The sequence below is a fragment of the Chiloscyllium punctatum genome, chromosome 36, assembly GCF_047496795.1.
Source record: "Chiloscyllium punctatum isolate Juve2018m chromosome 36, sChiPun1.3, whole genome shotgun sequence".
Taxonomy (NCBI): Eukaryota; Metazoa; Chordata; class Chondrichthyes; order Orectolobiformes; family Hemiscylliidae; genus Chiloscyllium; species Chiloscyllium punctatum.
The window spans coordinates 15,347,145-15,367,112 of NC_092774.1; the positions used below are offsets into that span (position 1 = coordinate 15,347,145).

A 19,968-nucleotide genomic window follows, 5' to 3' on the forward strand; every position below is an offset into this window, starting at 1 on the left:
ATTATGCCTAATTTAGCATGGCCCATTCAAACTAACCTGCACATCCCTGGGCACTATGGGTAATTTAGCATGGCCCATCCACCCCAACCTGCACATCCCTGGGCACTATGGTTAATTTAGCATGGCCAATCCACCCTAACCTGCACATCCCTGGGCACGATGGGTAATTTAGCATGGCCAATCCACCCCAACCTGCACATCCTTAGACACTATGGGTAATTTAGCATGGCCAATCCACCCTAACCTGCACATCCCTGGGCACTATGGGTAATTTAGCATAGCCAATCCACCCCAACCTGCACATCCCTGGGCACTATTTTATAAACCTCTCTAAGGTCACCCCTCAGGCTCTGATGCTCCAGGGTGAAATAAATGCCCCAGCCCCCCTCTCAGTCTGTTCCAAAGTCAGCTCACTGGGACACATACACTCATTCTGTGTAACCAGTTAAAGCTCAGTTCACTGGTGTGTTCCTCTCTGAATGCTCCTCTGCTCACACTGATGTCCAGTACCTTTTGAAGCAGGTCAAATGGATTTCTCTTTCCAGACTCAACCCCCCCAACGATATTCAGTGACCCTGTCAGATCTTGTTATGGAATTTCTTCCAAGATTTCTGTCTGCAGATCTTCCCCTTCTGATACCCTGTTAGCAAAGTTGAAACAAGTCATCACTTTCCGTACCGAATAGAAATTCTGATTATATTGTATGTGTCTGTGTGTTTAAAGTACTAACCCAGTAACATACAAACGGTATTATTGATTTAAAATGCACAGGAGACATGAGGAGGGAGGTGTCAGGACCTGGCACACTCTGAACCCTGACAGGGTGTTCCAAAATATTTCAAAATGAAGGGGATGGCCATAGAGCTGTACAGCACAGAAACAGTCCATCTCATCCCTGCTGACTAGATATCCGAAATTAATCTATCCTATTTACCAGCACTTGGCCCATATTCCTCTAAACCCTCCCTATTCACATACCCATCCAGCTACCTTTTAAAAATTGTATTTGTGCCAGCCTACACCACTTCCTCTCGCAGCTCATTGCACACACGCACCACCCTCTGTGTGAAAAAGTACAAATCGATGCCTTCCTCATCCCCCGTTTTACCTGTACTGATACCTTCGGGGATCTCTGAACTTGGACAGCAAGGACCCTTTGTTCCTCTGCACTCTGTAGGGATCTACTATTTATTGCTTACTTCCTTCCCTTATTAAATTTCCCAAACTGCCTGGAGATTAAATTCCACAGTTCTGCCCCATTTACGAGCTGATAGATACCAGAGTGTAGCCGGAGACCATCCTCCTCCCTATGAACAATCCCACCTTTCCAGCATTTACTCCTGGACAGAGGGGACAGCATTGTCTCCAGCTCAGCAGTGTGTTTGTTAGCTTATCAGCATGTCCAACTATATTAATCAAAAGTACCTCACGTTAGCTACACAATAAACCAGTGATGTTAGTTCCCATTATCTCTTTAGTTGCACCCTTATAGTTTTTCCTACATTCTACTTAATGTTATTCTAATGTCACGGTTAGAGGTTTAGTGTCAGCATTCCAGACCCTACTTAATATTTTCCTAATGTCATGATTAGATATTTATTATCAATAGTCTCAAGCAGACTGACTCTACTAATCATTAATTAGATATTTAATGTCATGTCCCAAATATTTATTGTCCCAATCCTGTCAATCATATTTAGCAGGTGAGGCTAACTTTACTGACTGTTATCACATCTTGCCATAGTGACCTTTCAGCCTCAACCTTACTCTGCTAATTGGTGTAAGAGCTTTCCACTATCCTTTGCAACAAACTGGCAGTGGTCTCCATGCTCTAACCCTTCCCATGCCTTCATGCTCTTTATTTTCCATACTATCTAAAAATAGACTCAGGGTTGTAGAGCACAGAAACAAACCCTTCGGTCCACACCGACCAGATATCCTAAATTAATCTAGTGACCCATTTGCCAGCATTTGCCCCCTACCCCTCTGAATCTTTCCTATTCATATCCGCATCCAGATGCATTTTAAATAATGTAATTGTTCCAGCCTCCACCACTTCCTCTGGCAGCTCATTCCATGTACATACCTCATCCTCTGTGCGAAAAGATCGCCCCTAAAGACCCCCAGAAATCTTTCCCCTCTCACCCTAAACCTATGCCCTCCAGTTCTGGTCTTTGGTTCTTGCCCCCACAACAAGGGGGAAAAAAACATACAAAAATTGAGCAGCCAGACAAAATGCAAAAGGAATAAAATATCGAGCCATAAGGGGAAAAAAAATTGTGTCTCTATCTTTTTTCCCCCATTGGTATTTGGACCCTTACAATCTGTCAGTAACACCAACATCCCCGGAGAGCAGACTGGGCAAAACACTGGGCATGCTCATCACTGTCCGCAAAAACGGCGCGAGACCTTCTTTTGATTGACCAATAGGCAGCATTGGAGGACTGGAAGGAGACTGGTCCTCCTGCCAATCAGAGCCAGCCCATTGTCTGAATGCGGAAGTTGGGCCATGAACTTCTCAAGCTGCGAGTCCTGATCCTCTCTCTCTCTGAATAAAGATTGAGCTTTACCCAGACTGCAAATTCCTTCCTCTGTCTCAGGTCTGTGAGGACGGCACTCTCTTATCTCGCCCCCTTTTCCACTTTTTTTTACCATTCTGTGATTCAATTGCTGACTTTCAGCAACTGAAAGGAAAGAGAGTGAATTCGGCGGGGACAGACTCCGGAAACGTTGATCCAGGTCTGTATCTCAATTGGCAAAATAGTTAGGCAGGAGTCATCAGATGGTGGAGAAGTCGATATATCAGGTGTAACCCTTCTTCAGGGCTGGGGCTGGGTGCAGAAACTGCAGATAAAAAGGGGGTGGTGGGGAAGTGGGGATAGGTCGAGACAGTTAGAGGGTACGACCTGGTTGGTCAGTGGGAGGAATGAATCTGGTTGGTGGCAGGGAGGAGGTCGGGGATGGGAATGGAGTCAGGGAATGGAGTCAGGGAATGGAGGGCTTGAAATTGGAAAACTCAACGTTGAGTCCTTCGGGCTGCAGGCTGCCCGGATGATGAGGTGTTGTTCCTCCAATTTGCTGTTAGATTCGTTGTGGCAATGGAGGAGGCCAAAGATGGTCATGTCAGAAAGGGGGTGGGAAGGGAAATTGGAATGGGTGGTTACTGAGAGGTCTGGTCGCCCTCTGCAGACACAGCTGCGATGCTTGGCGAATCGTTCCCCAAGTTTGCACTCGCTCTCCGATATAGAGAAGACCACAATTGGTAAACACATGGCAAATGCAGTACCACAATATGAAGTTATAGCCTTGGCTGTGGAAAAAAAAACGCAGAAAGGAGGTGTATTGTTTAACTGGAGATGTATTTGAATGTGGAGAAAGTGAGAACTGCAGATGCTGGAGATCAGAGTCAAAAAGTGGGGTTACTGGAAGAGTACAGTAGGTTAGGCAGCATCCGAGGAGCAGGGAGAAAGTGAGGACTGCAGATGCTGGAGATCAGAGCTTAAAAATGTGTTGCTGGAAAAGCGCAGCAGGTCAGGCAGCATCAAAGGAGAAGGAGAATCATTCCTGAAGAAGGGCTTATGCCCGAAACGTCGATTCTCCTCCTTTGCTGCCTGACCTGCTGCGCTTTTCCAGCAACACATTTTTAAGCATCTGAGGAGCAGGAGAGTTGACGTTTTGGACACGAGCCCTTTATCAGGAATGTTGTGTGGATGGACAAAGAGGCCTCAGCGTCCTTCTACACCAGTCACTGTCATTTGTCAGACAGGTGTAGCAAACAATCAGCAAGGCAAGTGTATATTAGCAAGAGGAATTGAGTTTAGAAAGGGGGATGTCTTCCTGCAGTTAGGGGGTCATTGTATATGTTCAAGGCTGAGCTCATCTGATTTTTGAGCAACACAGCGGTGGATTTTGTGGAGGAAGGCAAGAAAGTGGTTTTAAGGCCAGTTCCAAAGTCATACTGCACAGAAACAGACCCTTTAGTCCAACTAGTCATAGAGATATACAGCATAGAAACAGACCCTTCGGTTCAACCCGTTTATGCCAACCGGATATCCCAACCCAATCTAGTCCCACCTGCCAGCATTTGGCCCATATCCCTCCAAACCCTTCCTATTCATATACCTGTCCAGCTGTCTTTTTCAATGTTGCAATTGTACTAGCCTCCACCATTTCCTCTGGCAGCTCATTCCATACACGTAATACCCTCTGTGTGAAAAGGTTGCCCCTCAGATCTCCTTTGTATCTTTTCCCCTCACTCCAAACATATGCCCTCTAGTTTTGGACTCTTTCCCCCCGACCCCCTTCCACAGATAAGGCTTTGTCTATTTATCCTATCCATGCCCTTCATGATTTTAGAGGTTACTCCTTGGCCTCCAATGCTCAGAGGAAACAGCCCTAGCCTCCCTATAGATCAAATCCCCCAACCCTGGCAACATCCTTGTAAATCTTTTCTGAACACTTTGAAGTTTCACAACATCTTACCGATAGTAAGGAAACCAGAATTGCACACAATATTCCAAATGTGGCCTAACCAATGTCCTGTACGCCTACAACATAACTTTCCAAATCCTATACTCAGAGGATTGGGAAAGTTTTCAGAACCTACAAAAGACAACTGGGAAAGAATAGAGGGACAAACCGAACCTTTGAGGGTCAGCTTGGAGGCATCAAGGTCTCAGGACAGGGGGTGGGGATGACCCCAGCTATGGGCCACATACCAGCAAATGGGACTAGATTGATTTAGGATATCTGGTCAGTACAGTCGTGTTGGACAGAAGGGTCTGTTGCTGTGCTATATGTCTCGATGACTCTGGCTTTCTACTAACTTTTGCCATGTCAGTAGGTTCACTTTCTCTCTAATGTCGGTGTTAATGCCTTGATGTTCTCACTTTCCTCCCACCTTCCCGGGGACGTTAACCATTTTGTGTATGGGTGTTCCTCAAGAAGCTGCGTGGCAGGTTCACCCTGAATTGACACACTTTTTTTTTGCTTCCCAAAATCAGACCTGCTCACTCTCAGCAGGATCCCAATGTTGTGAAAGATATTAGCTTTTCAGGTGGAGGTATCCAAAATTCAGAGAGATATCATATCATGTCTTGACATTTTTGCTTTTCTGCCCCTGTAAGATCCTGAAGCAGCATCTTCAGGGGAATTAGTCAGAGCAGAGTGAGAACAGAGGGGGAGAGAGAGTGGGATGGTGCTTTCAATTTTGTGGAATAACAAAAGAAAAGAATATTCCACAGACAGTAGAATTGCTTGTTCAAAATTTCTACCCTGCACTGGCAGTGATGAGCTTTGTAATCTATTCTGACAGAGTTTTTGAAGATTTGAAGAGGGAAGTTTCAAAATCAACGGATGAAGGGCTTATGCCCGAAACATTGACCCTCCTGCTCCTCGGATGCTGCCTGACTCCCCTGTGCTTTTCCAGTGCCACATTTTTCCACTGACTCTCCAGCATCTCCGATCCTCACTTTGATGTCAATGTCTGACAGTCACTCAATCCACTGGGGCCAGCAAACATTTTCGACCGTGATTTCTGGGAGAGGGATCAAAGCTTTTTGGCTCCTGTCTGAGTATGTTTTCAGCATCAGTGGGACTGGACGGGAGGCCCCACTGTTGCAGCGCACTGTGCGTGGAGACTGAAACAGTTATACGGCCTGGAAAAGGGATTTCACGGCAGGGAGGGGCTCTACACGTGTTTGTGTGCAGCCGAAGCTTTGGCCATGGAGAAACCTGAGGAATCCCGCCCCGTGGAGAAACCGTGGAAGTGTGGTGACTGTGGGAAAGGCTTCCGTTTCCCGTCTGCCCTGGAGACTCATCGGCGCAGTCACACCGGGGAGAGGCCGTTCCCCTGCACCGACTGTGGGAAGGCCTTCAGACATTCCTCCCACCTGCTGGCCCACCAGCAGGACCACACGGGGGAGAGGCCCTTCAGCTGTCCAGATTGTGGGAAGGCCTTTGTGTTTTTCTCTGCCCTGTTGGCCCACCAGCGGGTCCACACAGGAGAGAGGCCGTTCAGCTGCCCCGAGTGCGGGAAGGCCTTCAGGTATTCCTCCACCCTGTTGAGCCACCGGCGGGTCCACACGGGGGAAAGGCCCTTCAGCTGCCCCGAGTGTGGGAAGGCCTTCAGCGATTCCTCCACCCTGCGCAGTCACCGTCGTGTCCACACGGGGCAGAGGCCCTTCAGCTGCCCCGAGTGCGGGAAGGCCTTTACCCATGTCTCCTCCCTGATGAGGCACCAGCAGATCCACACGGGGGAGAGGCCCTTCAGCTGCCCCGAGTGTGGGAAGGCCTTTACCCAGGCCACCACCCTGCTGACCCACCAGCGGGTCCACACGGGGGAGAGACCCTTCAGCTGCCCCAAGTGTGGGAAGGCCTTCAGCAGTTCCTCCACCCTGCTGACCCACCAGCATGTCCACACGGGGGAGAGACCGTTCACCTGCTCTCAGTGCGGGAAGGGCTTCACGTGCTCCTCCAACCTGCGGAGCCACCAGCGTATCCACACAGGGGAGAGGCCCTTCAGCTGCCCAGAGTGTGGGAAGGCCTTCAGCACATCTTCCACCCTGCTGAGGCACCAACGGATCCACACGGGGGAGAGGCCATTCACCTGCTCTCAGTGTGGGAAGGCCTTCACCTACTCCTCCCACCTGCGGAAGCACCAGCGAGTTCACGTGCCATCGCAGGGGGAATGAAGGAGTCACGGCCGAGTGCCATTATCGATTCGACTATCAACCAGGTTCTGGGGACTCCTGGGTTTGAATCCCACTGTGGCAGATGGTGGAATTGGTATTTGGTCAGAAATGTGGAGTTCGGAATCTAACAATGAGACCGTTTCAGGGAGGGGGTGGTGTGGGAGAGAAAGCCCCCATCTGATTCCCCCTCTCCCTTGTTAGGGAAGGGAACCACCATTGTGGGAAAGGATTCACTCAGTCGTTCCAGCTGCATCCTTTACCCGGTCTGGCCTACACCTGACTCCAGACCCACAGCAGTCTGGTTGACTCTACACTGCCCCTTCCTGGCAAATGAGCAGGGAGAAACTTACTTGGAGACAGGGTATGGGTTAAAATTGCTGAGTGAGGCAATACTTCCTCCGGATTACGGCTGTACCAAGGATCCAATTACAAAGGGACAACTTGGTGCTGACCAATAGTAAAGACAGTGGGGTGTGTGTGGGCTTTGATCTTGAACTGTTTAAAAAGCTGCGACTTTGTCTATGCCTTTTTGCTGGGGGAATCTGAAGCTGTAACAAAGTCGGGTCACAATCAAGGTTACCTGAACTTACCGCCGGGCTCAGACTCTCATTGAAAGGTTTGAACTCCGAGAGGTTTTTGTTTTAAAGCTGCTCCTGTCTTTCAGCCTCCTGCAGAGTTTCCAATGTCGTGTATCAGATGGAGCAGTGAATGAGTAGCTTGTATCATTAGAAATTGTACATCTTTCAGGTACTGCGTTGTTTCATCAGCATTGTCAAGTGTCCTGGCAGCACCAGGAGGTGGGGGCTGTGTTCAGTCGAAATGATATGGAGGTGTTGGTATTAGACTGGGTTGATAAAGTTTAAAAAAAATCACAACACCAGGTTATTGTCCAACAGGTTTATTTGGAAGCACTAGCTTTCTGAGTGCTGCTCCTTTATCGGGTAGCTGTGGAGCAGACACAGAACGTATATCAAAAGATCATGCAACTGATAGAATATATTGAACAAGCCTAGATTGCTGTTAAGCCTTTCATCTCTTAGAATGGGTGCAGGTTTTGGTTCATTAATGTGTAACTGCCAGAACATCTTTTAAGTCACATTCTTGAGATGACTTAAGGTTTTATGAAAAAGATAACATCTCAGCTCAGACCATGCATTAAAGGTGTGAGGTCAGAGTCTGTCTATACCCCAATCTTGAATCAGACTGGTTCTATTTCCAAAGGAGGAATTCATAAAATATTACATGGATTGACTGCCTGGACGTTGTGTGCTTTTTGACCAAAATTGAATGTATCTGCAAATATAATTCTGCCAATACAAATTCACCCCAAAGAATTGTGTGTGTGTGCATGTGAGTTTGTGCGTGAGAGTGTGTACATGCTTGGTAAAGTGTGAGTGTGATGGTGTATAAGCCTGTGAGAGTATTGAGGGGAGGAGGAATGTGTGTGTTTGTGTGTGTGTGATGGAGCATATGTGTGAGAGGTATTAATACAAGCAAGGGGTTGCATTTTGCTAAAACAAGGAAGGGCAGCACTTGTCCAGATAATGATAGGGCCCTGGGTCATGTTATAGAACAGACAGACATGGGGGGTGGGTGGTGGTGTTCAGGTACATGGTTCTTTGGAAGTTGCATCACAGGTAGCCAGGGCAGTTAAGAAGGCATTTAGCAGCATAGCATTCATTGTTCACACCATTGAGTACAGGGGTTGGGACATCATGTTGAGGTTGTACAGGATGTTGGTGAGGCCACTTGCAGAGGACTGAGTACAGTTCTGGTGGCCCTGTAATAGGAAGAATACTATCAGAGAGGGTTTAATAAAGATTTACCAGGATGTTGTAAGGACTGGAGGGTTTGAGTTATAAGGAGAGAGGCTGGGACTTTATTCACTGGAGCACAAGAATGTAGTTTAAATGCAGAGCTTTTCTAAGAAAAATGTCAGTCTGACTCAACATTGGGATACAGACAGAATTCACACCGATTGTCTCTACTTATAAATAGAGCAACGTCTCTTTGAAATGTAGATTCATTTGGATATAACTGTGTGACTTTACATATGAAGATATCCCTTTGAATGTGCTCACATCCCTTTGAAATATAATCTTGTCCATTTAAACCTCTTTATTTGCAGATTCGTGCACTTTGTGTCTTTCACTGTGTCTTACATTTGCACACACACACACCATGGGTGCTGGGGGAAAAATAAGCACTACCGTAGTGAGGGGGGGGGTTAAGAAAAAAAATAATAAGCAATGGATTCCAGCATAAAAAAATGCAGATATGACGCCGTTCCGTTCGATGTCGGAATATCTGTTTAAATTGAGCCGTGAGCTTTCCCAATGTAGACAGGGCTCCTCGAAACGTGGCAGTGTCCCCGCCCCCCGCAGCTGCAGAGTGAGACAGGAGAGTTTGTTTTTGTGAATGAACAGTTGGAGCGCGAGGTGGCTGTGACTTGGTGACGGTGAGGCTCCCCGCCCCCGCCCCCGCCCCCGCCCCCGCCCCCGCCCCCGCCCATCTCCCTCCCCGGGCCCCGCCCATCCCACCCCCGGGCCCCGCCTATCCCTCCCCCGGCCCCGCCCATCCTCCCACGTGCAGACGTCACGCGGGGGTGAAGGCGGTTGGGAGGAGAAGTCGCTCGAGCGAGGAAGCGGCGGGAGGGCGGCCGTTAGGAAAATCCAGATATCCTGAATTAATCTAGTCCCCTTTGCCAGCGCTATATCCCTCTAAACCCTTCCTATTCATATACCCATCCAGATACCTTTTAAAGGCTGTAATTATACCAGCCTCCTCCACTTCCTCTGGCAGCTCATTCCATACCTGCACCACCCTCCACATGGAAACGTTGCCCCTTCAGGAACCTTTTATATCTTTGTGGCCTCACCCTAAACCTATTCCCTCTAGTTGTGAGTCTCACCCCAACATTAAGGAAAAGGCTTAAAAACATTGCCAAATATCGAGCCACATTGGGGGGAATTATGGCTCTGCCCTTTTTGTTCTCCGATAGGTATTTGGAAACTTAAAATCTGTCAATAACATCAGCATTGCTACAGAGCACGTTGTGTACACTCCTCAGTGTCAACAAGCAGGGCACGTGTTTGCCAATGTCACCAAAACATTGGGCATGTTCCTCACTGTCGGCAGAAAAGTTGCGAAACCTACTTTTGATGGACGAATAAGGAGCACTGGAGGACCAGGGGGAGACTTGTCCTTCTGCCATTCGGAGCTCCCCTGTTGGTGAATGTGGAAGTTGGACCATGAGCTTCTTAAGGTCCTGCTCCTCCTCTCTCTGAATGAAGATTGAGCTTCACCTCAGACTGCAACTTCTTTCCTCCGTCCAACATGTGAGTACAGCACTCTCTTTTCTCACCCCCTTTTCCATTTATGTTTCATTCTGGGGTTCAAGTGTTGACTTGGAGCAACTGAAAGGAATAGGAGTGAATCCAGCGAGGGCACAGACTCTGGAAAAGTTCGTCCAGGCCTGTCTCACAATTGGCAAAATAGACGGACAGGAGACTGGAAGAGCAATCCAGGCAGTATCAGGAGGTGGAGAAGTCGAGGTATCTGGTGTAACCCTAGTTCAGGACTGGGGGTGGGTATAGGGAGAGCTGTGGAACAAGGGTGTGCTGGGGGCAGGGTATTGAAGTGGGGATAGGTGGAGACAGGTAGAGGGTACAATAGACAATAGGTGCAGGAGTAGGCTGTTCTGCCCTTCGAGTCAGCACCACCATTCATTGTGATAATGGCTGATCATCCTCAATCAGTATCCTGTTCCTGCCATATCGCCATAACCTGGTACGACCTGGTTGGTGAATGGGAGGAAGGAATCTAGTTGGCAGGGAAGAGTGGAAGGGGCTGGGAAGTGAGTTGGGGGATGGGATGGGAGATTATTTGAAATTGGAGAACTCTGTGTTAAGTCCTCTGGGCTGTGGACTGCTCAGACAGAAGATGAGGTTTTGTTCCTCCAATTTGTGGTTTGGTTTGTTGTGGAAATGGAGGAAGCCAAAGATGGTCATGTCAGAAGGGGAGTGGGAAGGGGCATTAAAATGGGTGGAGACTGGGAAGTCCGCTCAGCCTCTGCGGACCCGGCTGTGATGCTCAGCAAACCGTTCCCCAAGTTTACACTCGGTTTCCCCGATGTAGAGAAGACCACAATTGACAAAGCACAGCAGGTCAAGCAGCATCTGAGCAGTAGGACAGTCGTAGTTTGGGGCATGAGCTCTTCATCAGGAATGATGCGTGGGTGTTCAGAGAGGCATCAGTGTCCTTCTGTGCCAGTTGTCAGACAGGTGCAGCAGGCAATGAGCAAGGCAAGTGGTGTATTAGGAAGAGGAATTGAGTTCAGAAGTGGGGATGACTTCTTGCAGTTAGGGGGTCATTGAATATATTCAAGGCTGAGTTCATCTGATTCTTATGTGGATGTTTATGGGGAAGGCAAGAAAATGGTTGAAAGACTAGTATAGAACCAAGTTACAGAGCCATACAGCACAGAAACAGACCCTTCAGTCCAACTAGTCCATGCTGACTATGTTCTCAAACTAAACCAAACCAGTCCCACCTGCCAGTGTTTTGGCCCATATCCCTCCAAACCTTTCCTATTCATGAACTTATCCAAATGTCTTTTAAACGTTGTTACTGTATCTGCATGCACCACTTCTTCTAGACATTTAGTCCACACGTGAACCACTCTGTATAAAAAAAATTGTGCCCTTCAAGTCTTTTTAAAATCTCTTTCTCCTGTCACCATCAAAATTTGCTCCCTAATCTTGAAACCCCAACCCGAGGGGAAGGACACCCGTCGTTCACCTCCTCTCTCTCCTCATGATTTTATAAACCTTGATAAGGTCACATCTCCTCCTCCTCTGCTCCAGTGAAAGTCCCAGCCCATCCACCTAGATGCAGGTAGATCCATATCCAGTCATGATCGGTTCAATGCTGGTCCCAATTCTCTCTCACGGTGTCCAGGACAGCAAGAGACCACAAGACACAGGAGCAGAAATTAGGCCACCAGGTCTGCTCATTCCATTCAATCATGGCTGATATGTTTCTCAGTTACATTCTTCCGCTATAAGCAAAGTGAAAATGGAGGGAGTGAGTGTGGGATGGTGATTTTCGGTTTCCAGGGAATAAGAGAGGAAAGAGTTCACTATAAATTAGAATTTATGGGATCGGCTGATGAGCCGAGGAGTGTCAGTTGGAGTTTAATTTAGAGAAATCAGAGGTTTGTATTTTGGTCAAGCAATCCAGGCAGGACTGACACAGTTAAGGGGAGTGTTGCAGAATAAAGAGACCTTGGAGTGCTAGAGTCTCAGGTGGATAGAGTAGTGAAGGCAGCGTTTGGTTTGCTTTCCTTCATTGCTAATAGCATTGAGTATAGAAGTTGTGAGATTATGTTATACACACTTCCCACTCGAACGTGTTATCTACCTGCTTAACTGTTTTTAGTGAATATAATCCACACCTCCCGCTGCTGCCATAACATGGTTTGTTTGGAAGCCCTAGCTTTCGGAGTGATTAGATTTATTTTAGATTTTATTACTTACAGTGTGGAAACAGGTCCTTCAACCCAAACCGACCCTTCGAAGAGCTACCCACCCAGACCCATTCCCCAACATTTTCCCCTTCACCTAACACGACAGGCAAATTAGCGTGGCCACTTCACCTAACCTGCACATCTTTGGACTGTGGGAGGAAACCCACGCAGACACGGGGAGAATGTGCAAACTCCACACTGACAGTTGCCCGAGGTGGGAATTGAACCCGGATCTCTGGCGCTCTGAAGTGCTGCTGCTGCTTCAGGTGGTTGTGGACAATAAGGTCATGATTAGACTATTTATAGCCAACGGAGTCCAGTGTCCTGGAGATGTGATACATTAAACAATTTAGATTAAATCTTCCATCTTTTCGAATGGAGTTCTGTTCTTTGGTATGTTAATCCCAGAACCTGTTTTCAGTAACTTTCTCAAGAACGTAATTTAAATGCACAGCTTTTCTATCAAAAATGTCAGGCTGACTCGACATTGGGACCAAGGGAGAATTATTTTCCCAGAGGAGAAGACTTAATTACTCAGGGTTACGAGTTCAAAGTGAGAGGGGAAAGTTTTGAGGGAGATCTACATGGAAAGTTCTTTACACAGAGAGGTGGTGGGTGCCTCGAATGCATCGCCAGTGGAGGCAGTAGGGGTGGGATCGATAGTGTCATTTAAGATGTATCTAGACAGATACATGAATGGGCAAGGATCAGAGGGATACAGATCCTTAGAAAATAGGCGGCAGGTTTTGATAGAGTATCTCGATCAGCATAGCCTTGGAGGGCTGAAGGGCCTGTTCCTGTGCTGTAGGGTTCTTTATTCTCTTTATAGAGGTTTCCAAAATCAGGCTCACTGCCTTTATTCCTGATGAAGGGCTTTTGCCCGAAACGTTGATTTCGCTGCTCGTTGGATGCTGCCTGAACTGCTGTGTTCTTCCAGCACCACTAATCCAGTGCCTGCAGATTGTGCAGTCTTTCAGCAAAGTAGAATGTTTAGGGTGCAGGTTTGCTCGCTGAGCTGTAGGTTTGATATCCAGACATTTCATTACCTGGCTAGGTAACATCATCAGTGGTGACCTCCAAGTGAAGCGAAGCTGTTGTCTCCTACTTTCTATTTATATGTTTGTCCTGGATGGGGTTCCTAGGATTTGTGGTGATATCAAAGTTATGAAGAGAGATACATATTTTGTTTAACCAACTACAATGGCAGTGCAGAGAATTTCAGAAAAGTGCAATAAATATTTGCTTTTTACCCCTTATTCAACTCATTCAAGAATTTCAAATTGAATCTGAGCTAACTTGAGAGCAAATGGCAACATTCGTTTGTTAATAGACTCACCATATATTATGAAAGATCACTTTTAGCTAAGTCACAATGTTTAATCCCAAACAGAGCAATTAAGTGCAAAGTTACGTTCAACCATTTAATAAAACCCTGCAAATTTTATTTTGTATGAAAATACAATCATTTTATAATTTGGATAAGATCTTTACAAAGGAAATATATTAAACAAAATAGCTTTCCTGGGTATCAATATTGACAACAGTTATGCAGCTATTATTTGGCAATTGACCAACTAATTGAAACAGTTTCAGAATAAATGAGCTGCTTCATTATTATACATTGAGGTGTTGCATATCTTGGCTCTCACCCAAGTATTGTCCGAAGAAAAAAATGTATCTGGATGGGGACATGAATAGGAAGCATTCAGAGGGATATGGGCCAAATGCTGGCAAATGGGTCACGAGATTAATTTAGGATATCTGGTTGGCCTGGACTGAAGGGTTTGTTTCTGTGTGTCAGTACAGACGCCCGTCTTCTGGGATCCCCATACCAGCTGTTATTTTCATGAAATAATCTGACAATTGTTGACTTCCATCAACCTCTTCCATCCGGAGAAATTTCCTCTCTCTGCAAAGTGTGGTTCACGTTGGCAAGTTCAATCCTCCTCAGCAAAAAGGCAGAGAGAAAGTAGCTGCTTTTTAAACAGCTCAAGATCAAAGCGCACCCCACCACCCCCCCCCCCCCCCTCCCCCTCCAACCCACCTCACTTCTATACTATTGGTCACCACCAAGTTGTCCCTTTGTAATTGGATCCTTGGTACAGCCTTAACCTGGAGGAAGTATTGCCTCACTCGGCAATTTCAACTCATACCCTGTATCGCACCATCTGCCGCAGCGGGATTCAAACCCGGGAGCCCCTGGAACTGGGTTGATAGTCCAGTCGATAATGGCACTCAGCCATCGCGCCTTCAATCCACCTGCGATGGTACATGAACTCCCTGGTGTCTCCGGAGGTTGGTAGAGCTGGTGAAAGCCTTCCCGCACTCTGGGCAGCTGAAGGGCCTCTCTCCTGTGTGGATCTGCTGGTGAGTCAGCAGGTTGGAGGCCTGGGTAAATCTCTACCTGCACTTGGGGCAGCTGAAGGGCCTCTTCCCCCGTGTGGACCCACTGGTGCCTCAGCAGGGTGGAGGAATCATTGAAGGCCTTCCTGCACACTGGCCAGCTGAAGGGTGTCTCCCCAGTGTGGATCCGCTGGTGGGTTAGCAGGGTGGAGGAAGTGCTGAAGCCCTTCCCGCAGACGGGACAGGAGAACGGGCGCTCCCTGGTGTGGCTGCGCCGATGAGTCTCCAGGACAGAGGGGACACGGAAGCTTTTCCTGCAGTCGCCACACTTCCACCATTTCTCCATGGGGTGGGATTCCTCGGGTTACTCCATGGCCGAACCTTCAGTTACACACAAACGTGTGAGGAGCCCCTCCCCACACTGAATTCCCCTTCCCAGGCTGTATAAATGTTTCAGGCTCCACACTCAGTGCCCTGCAACAGTAGGGTCTCTCATCCAGTCCCACTGATGCTGAAAACATCCTCAAACAGGAACCAAAACACTTTGCTCCTTCTCTCAGACTCAGTTGAAAATTGTTTCCGGTCCCGATGGATTGAGCGACTGTCAGACATTGACGTTAAAGTGAGGTCTGCAGACGCTGGAGAGTCAGTGTCAAAATGTGTGGTACTGGAAAAGCACAGCAGGTCAGGCAGCATCCGAATCGGAGGAGAGTCAATGTTTCGGGCGTAAGGCCTTCATCTGTTGATTTTGAAGCTTCCGTCTTCAGATCTTCAAATACACTGATAAAAACAGATTACAAAAGTCATCACTATCAGTGCAGGGTAGAAATTCAGAACAAGCAATTCTACTTTGTGTGGAATATTCTTTTGCTGTTCCACAAAATTAAAAGCACCATCCCGCTCTCCTTTCCCCTCTGTTCTCACTCCACTCTAACTAACTCTCCTGAAGATGCTGAAAAGCAAAAACATCAAGACTAACATCTCTCTGAATTTTGGATACCTCCACCTGAAAGTTAATATCTTTCACAACACTGGGATGCTGCTGAGAGTGAGCAAGTCTGATTTTGGGAAGCATAAAAAAAGTGTCAATTCAGGGTGAACCTGCAATGCAGCTTCTTGAGGAAGGACCAGACACAAAATGGTTAATGACCCCGAGAAGGTGGGAGCAAAATAAAACATCAAGGCATTAACACCAATACACTTCAGTCAAACTCTTCTGCTCCCAGTCAGGGCAAAACATGCTCTGAAAGTCCAGCCTTCACAACCACACTTCTGCTTTCACTGTTTCTGTGCTGTTCATCTCTATGACTCCAGTCACATTTGCCATCACTTGGCCCTGACCCATCTGAACCCTTCATATTCAGATGCCCATCCAGGAGCCTTTTAACTTGTCATCGTACCAGCACCCCTACCACTTCCTCTGGCAGCTCACTCCATCGCTCAAGTGACTCCACGTTGAAAGCGTTTGGTCTGGTGCACCAGATGACACCAGGATAATCTCAGATCGTTCCAGATCGCATCGATACTCAGTCAGTTACTTTCCCGATCAGGATGTTGTACGTGATCAAACAGGTCAGTGAGTAGGCGATCCCCCACATCTTAGTTCAAGTATCTCTACGAGAACTCCCTTGCTGGAGGGTCCCTTGGAGACACTTCAACTGGACTTCATTGAGTTGGAGAAATGAGTTGAGTTGCTATAAATATGTTTTGCTTATTGCTTCTTTTCGAAGTGGATTGAAGCCTACCCTCCTCCTAACGCTACTGCTGAGACTGTGGTGAAGGTTTTGTTTAAGGAAATAATTCCCCCCTTCAGTATACCTGCGTGCATTAGCTCGGACAATGGACCACACTTTGCATGTAATATTAACGGAAAACTCTGTTCCCAGCTTTGTATTTGTCGGCAAATGCACGGTGCTTATCATCCTCAGGCAGCCGGCCTTGTTGAATGTTTTAACCAGACGCAAGACTAACCTTGCCAAATTAATGGCCGAGTCTGGCCTCTCCTGGTTATGCTAATCCCTGTGGCCTTATTCCAGATGCGATCCATGTCTGCGGACAAGACACGACTGTCTCCAGCTGAGAGTCTCTCTGGTCACCCCCTCCGTACCCCTTGGAACGATTCGGCTCCCTTCTCTGTCCACGTCCACCACATGACCAAAACAATGATTGGTTATGTTCTTGCTCTAACTAGTGTTATGCGTGCCTTTCACTCCCAGGAGCGTGCGGCCTACAGCAATGTTCCCTCCCTTTCAGCCTCGTCACGGGTGGGATTCCAAACTAAACCAGTCCCATTTGCCTGCATTTGGCCCATCTCCCTCTAAACCTTTCTACTCATGTATCCAGCCAAATGCTGTTTCAATGTTGTCACTGTACCTGCATCTACCACATCCTCAGCAAGTCCATTCCACATGCAAATCACCCTCTTTCAAAATGTTGCCCCTCCGGTTCCTTTTAAATCTCTCTCCTTATGTTTAAATAAAAATGCCCCCCCCCCTAGTTTTGAGTTCCCCAGCGCTGGATTGTTCTATGTTCTAAACTTAGTGCAGGAGGCTGAAAGAAATGAGCAGCTTTAAAACAAAAACCTCTCGGAGCTGAAAGCTTTCAATGAGAGTCTGAGCCCGGTGTTAAGTTCAGGTAACCTTTATTACAAACCAACTTTGTTACAGCTTCAGATCCCCCCAGCAAAAAGGCAGAGAAAAAGCAGTTGCTTTTTGAACAGCTCAAGGTCAAAGTGCACACACACAAAGACCGCATCGGGAGCAAAGGATACAATAAAATGATATTGGTGGATGTGCAGGTGAAACTTTGATGGATGTGGAGGGCTCCTTTGGGGCCTTGGATGGAGGTGAGGGAGGAGGTGTGGGCGCAGGTTTTGCAATTCCTGCGGTGGCAGGGGAAGGTGCCAGGATGGGAGGGTGGGTTGTGGGGGGGCGTGGACCTAACCAAGTAGATACGGAAGGCGGAAAAGGGGTGGGGAGGGAAATATATCCCTGGTGGTGGGGTCTTTTTGGAGGTGGCGGAAATGTCAGCAGATGATTCGGTGTCAAGTCGGTCATCATTAATGGAGATGGAGAGGTCGAGGAATGGGAGGGAGGTGTCAGAGATGGTCCAGTTAACTTTAAGGTCAGGGTGGAATGTGTTGGTGAAGTTGCTGAATTGCTCAACCTCCTTGCGGGAGCACGAGGTGGCGCCAATGCAGTCATCAATGTAGCGGAAGAAGAGGTGGGGAGTGGTGCCGGTGTAATTACGGAAGATCAACCGTTCTACATAGCTAACAAAGAGACAGGCATAGCTGGGGCCCATACGTGTGCCCATGGGCTACCCCTTTGGTCTGGAGGAAGTGGGAGGATTTGAAGGAGAAATTGTTAAGGGTGAGGACCAGTTCGGCCAAACGAATGAGTGTGTCGGTGGAAGGGTACTGTTGGGGACGTCTGGAGAGGAAAAAACGGAGGGCTTGGAGGCCCTGGACATTGCGGATGGAGGTGTAGAGTGATTGGATATCCATGGTGAAGATGAGGTGTTGGGGGCCGGGGAAACGGAAGTCTTGGAGGAGGTGGAGGGCGTGGTGGTGTCTCGAACAGATGTGGGGAGGTCCTGGACTGGGGGGATAGGACAGTGTTGAGGTAGGTAGAGATGAGTTCAGTGGGGCAGGAGCATGCTGAGACAATGGGTCATCCAGGGTGGCCAGGCTTGTGGATCTTGGGAAGGAGGTTGAACCAGGCAGTGCAGGGTTCCCGGACTATGAGGTTGGAAGCTGTGGTTGGGAGATCTCCTGAGGTGATGAGGTTTTGTATGGTCTGGGAGATGATGGGTTGGTGATGGGGGGTTGGGTCATGGTCGAGGGGGCAGTAGGAAAAGGTGTCTTCGAGTTGGCGTTTGGCTTCAGCGGTGTAGAGGTCAGTGCGCCAGACTACCACTGCGCCCCCTTTATCCGCTGGCTTGATGGTGAGGTCGGGATTGGAGCAGAGGGATTGGAGGGCTGCGCGTTGTGAGGGTGAGAGGTTGGAGTGGGGGGGGGGGGGTAGACAGGTTGAGGCGGTTAATGTCCCGGCGGCAGTTGGAAATGAAGAGGTCGAGGGCAGGTAATAGGCCAGCGCAGGGTGTCCAGGTGGATGCAGTGTGTTGGAGGTGGGCGAAGGGGTCCTCGGAAGGTGGGCGGGAGTCCAGATTGTGAAAGTAAGCTCGGAGGCGGAGGAAGTGTTCGACATCACGGCGTGTATTAAATTCATTGATGCGTGGACGGAGGGGGATGAAGATGAGTCCTTTGCTGAGGACTAATCGTTCGTCCTCAGTGAGGGGGAGGTCTGGGGGGATGGTGAAAACGCGGCATGGCTGGGAGCTGGGATCTGGTGTGGGTGTGGAGCTGGGAGTGGGGGCGGAGCCGGTAACTGGAGTGGGTGTGATGGTGGGGGGGAATGGGGGGTGGAGTCATGAGCTGGGGTGGTGTTCCCCTCAGGGTTCTGTAGGCCAGGAATGACGACAGTGGGATCTGTGGGGGGCATGTCAGCAGAATGCAGGTGAGTGGCGTTGGTGGGGGTGGAAGTGGGGGTGACCACGGCAGTAGGGGTGGCAGAAGTCACTGAGCGTGTGACATCAGCGATGATGTGAGGGGCAGAAATGATGTCACATGTGATGCATGAGGAATTGTGAGGGGCGGAAGTGGCTGTGGGAGTAGCCATGATGGGGGCGGAAGTGACATCAATCAGCGTGGGAGCGGCAGCTGCACCAGCCGCATGGCTAATGGCGTCCGTGTAATTTCAGAGGCCGGGGGAATCTTCTGGAATGTTTGAGGAGCGCTGGTGATGGAGGTGGGTGGATAAAATGTTTGTTGTACTTACAGTTTTTGATGTTTAAGATGGAGTTGAAATACTGTTTGTTGAGAGTATGAATTCTCCTGAGGATGTAGTACAGAGGGGGTCCTTTGTAATTCTGAGAGAGTGTGGCCCTCAGCTGAGGCAGGGCTGACTGGAGAGAGGTTAGGTGACGGCGCATTGCTGCAAACGTGGAGCGGAGGATCTTGAAGGAGAACCGTTGCTGGTGTTTTTTGAATCTGTAGTCTGTACTGTTTGTCCTGTTCGGATCCGAACTCTGCTGGTTTAAAGGTGGTCCGAAGTCCATGTGGGATGAGTTGGTTACGGAGGCAGGCACTGAGGAAGCGAATGGGGCTGTGGTAGCGAGTCTGTTTCAGGACATGGTTGAAGAGCCTCAGGGCAGAGGAAATGACCTGGGAGTTGCAGTGGGAGAGGGACTCCCTGAGATTCTTGTAGACAGAGGAGGGAAACTTCTTCAAGGCAGGCATCCTTGCAAGAGGATTCGCAGTAGGGTTAAAATCAACGAGGTAAAAACAAGGACTGCAGATGCTGGAGACCAGATTCTAGAATCACACAACTCCACGTTGTAGTCCAA

The 19,968-nt window shown here is 48.4% G+C and overlaps 2 protein-coding genes across 2 annotated transcripts in view; one reads left to right on the top strand and one right to left on the bottom strand.

The window, feature by feature from the left end:
- LOC140460746 (uncharacterized) overlaps positions 1–8,829 on the top strand; it is a 75,485-nt gene extending 66,656 nt beyond the window's left edge. The window contains exon 4 of the mRNA XM_072555392.1: positions 5,927–8,829. Coding sequence (XP_072411493.1) covers positions 5,927–6,692 — 766 coding nt within the window. The 3' untranslated portion in view covers positions 6,693–8,829. The remainder of the gene's footprint in view (positions 1–5,926) is intronic.
- LOC140460747 (uncharacterized) overlaps positions 1–19,968 on the bottom strand; it is a 175,083-nt gene that overhangs the window by 101,566 nt on the left and 53,549 nt on the right. The gene's annotated exons all lie outside the window — the stretch shown is intronic.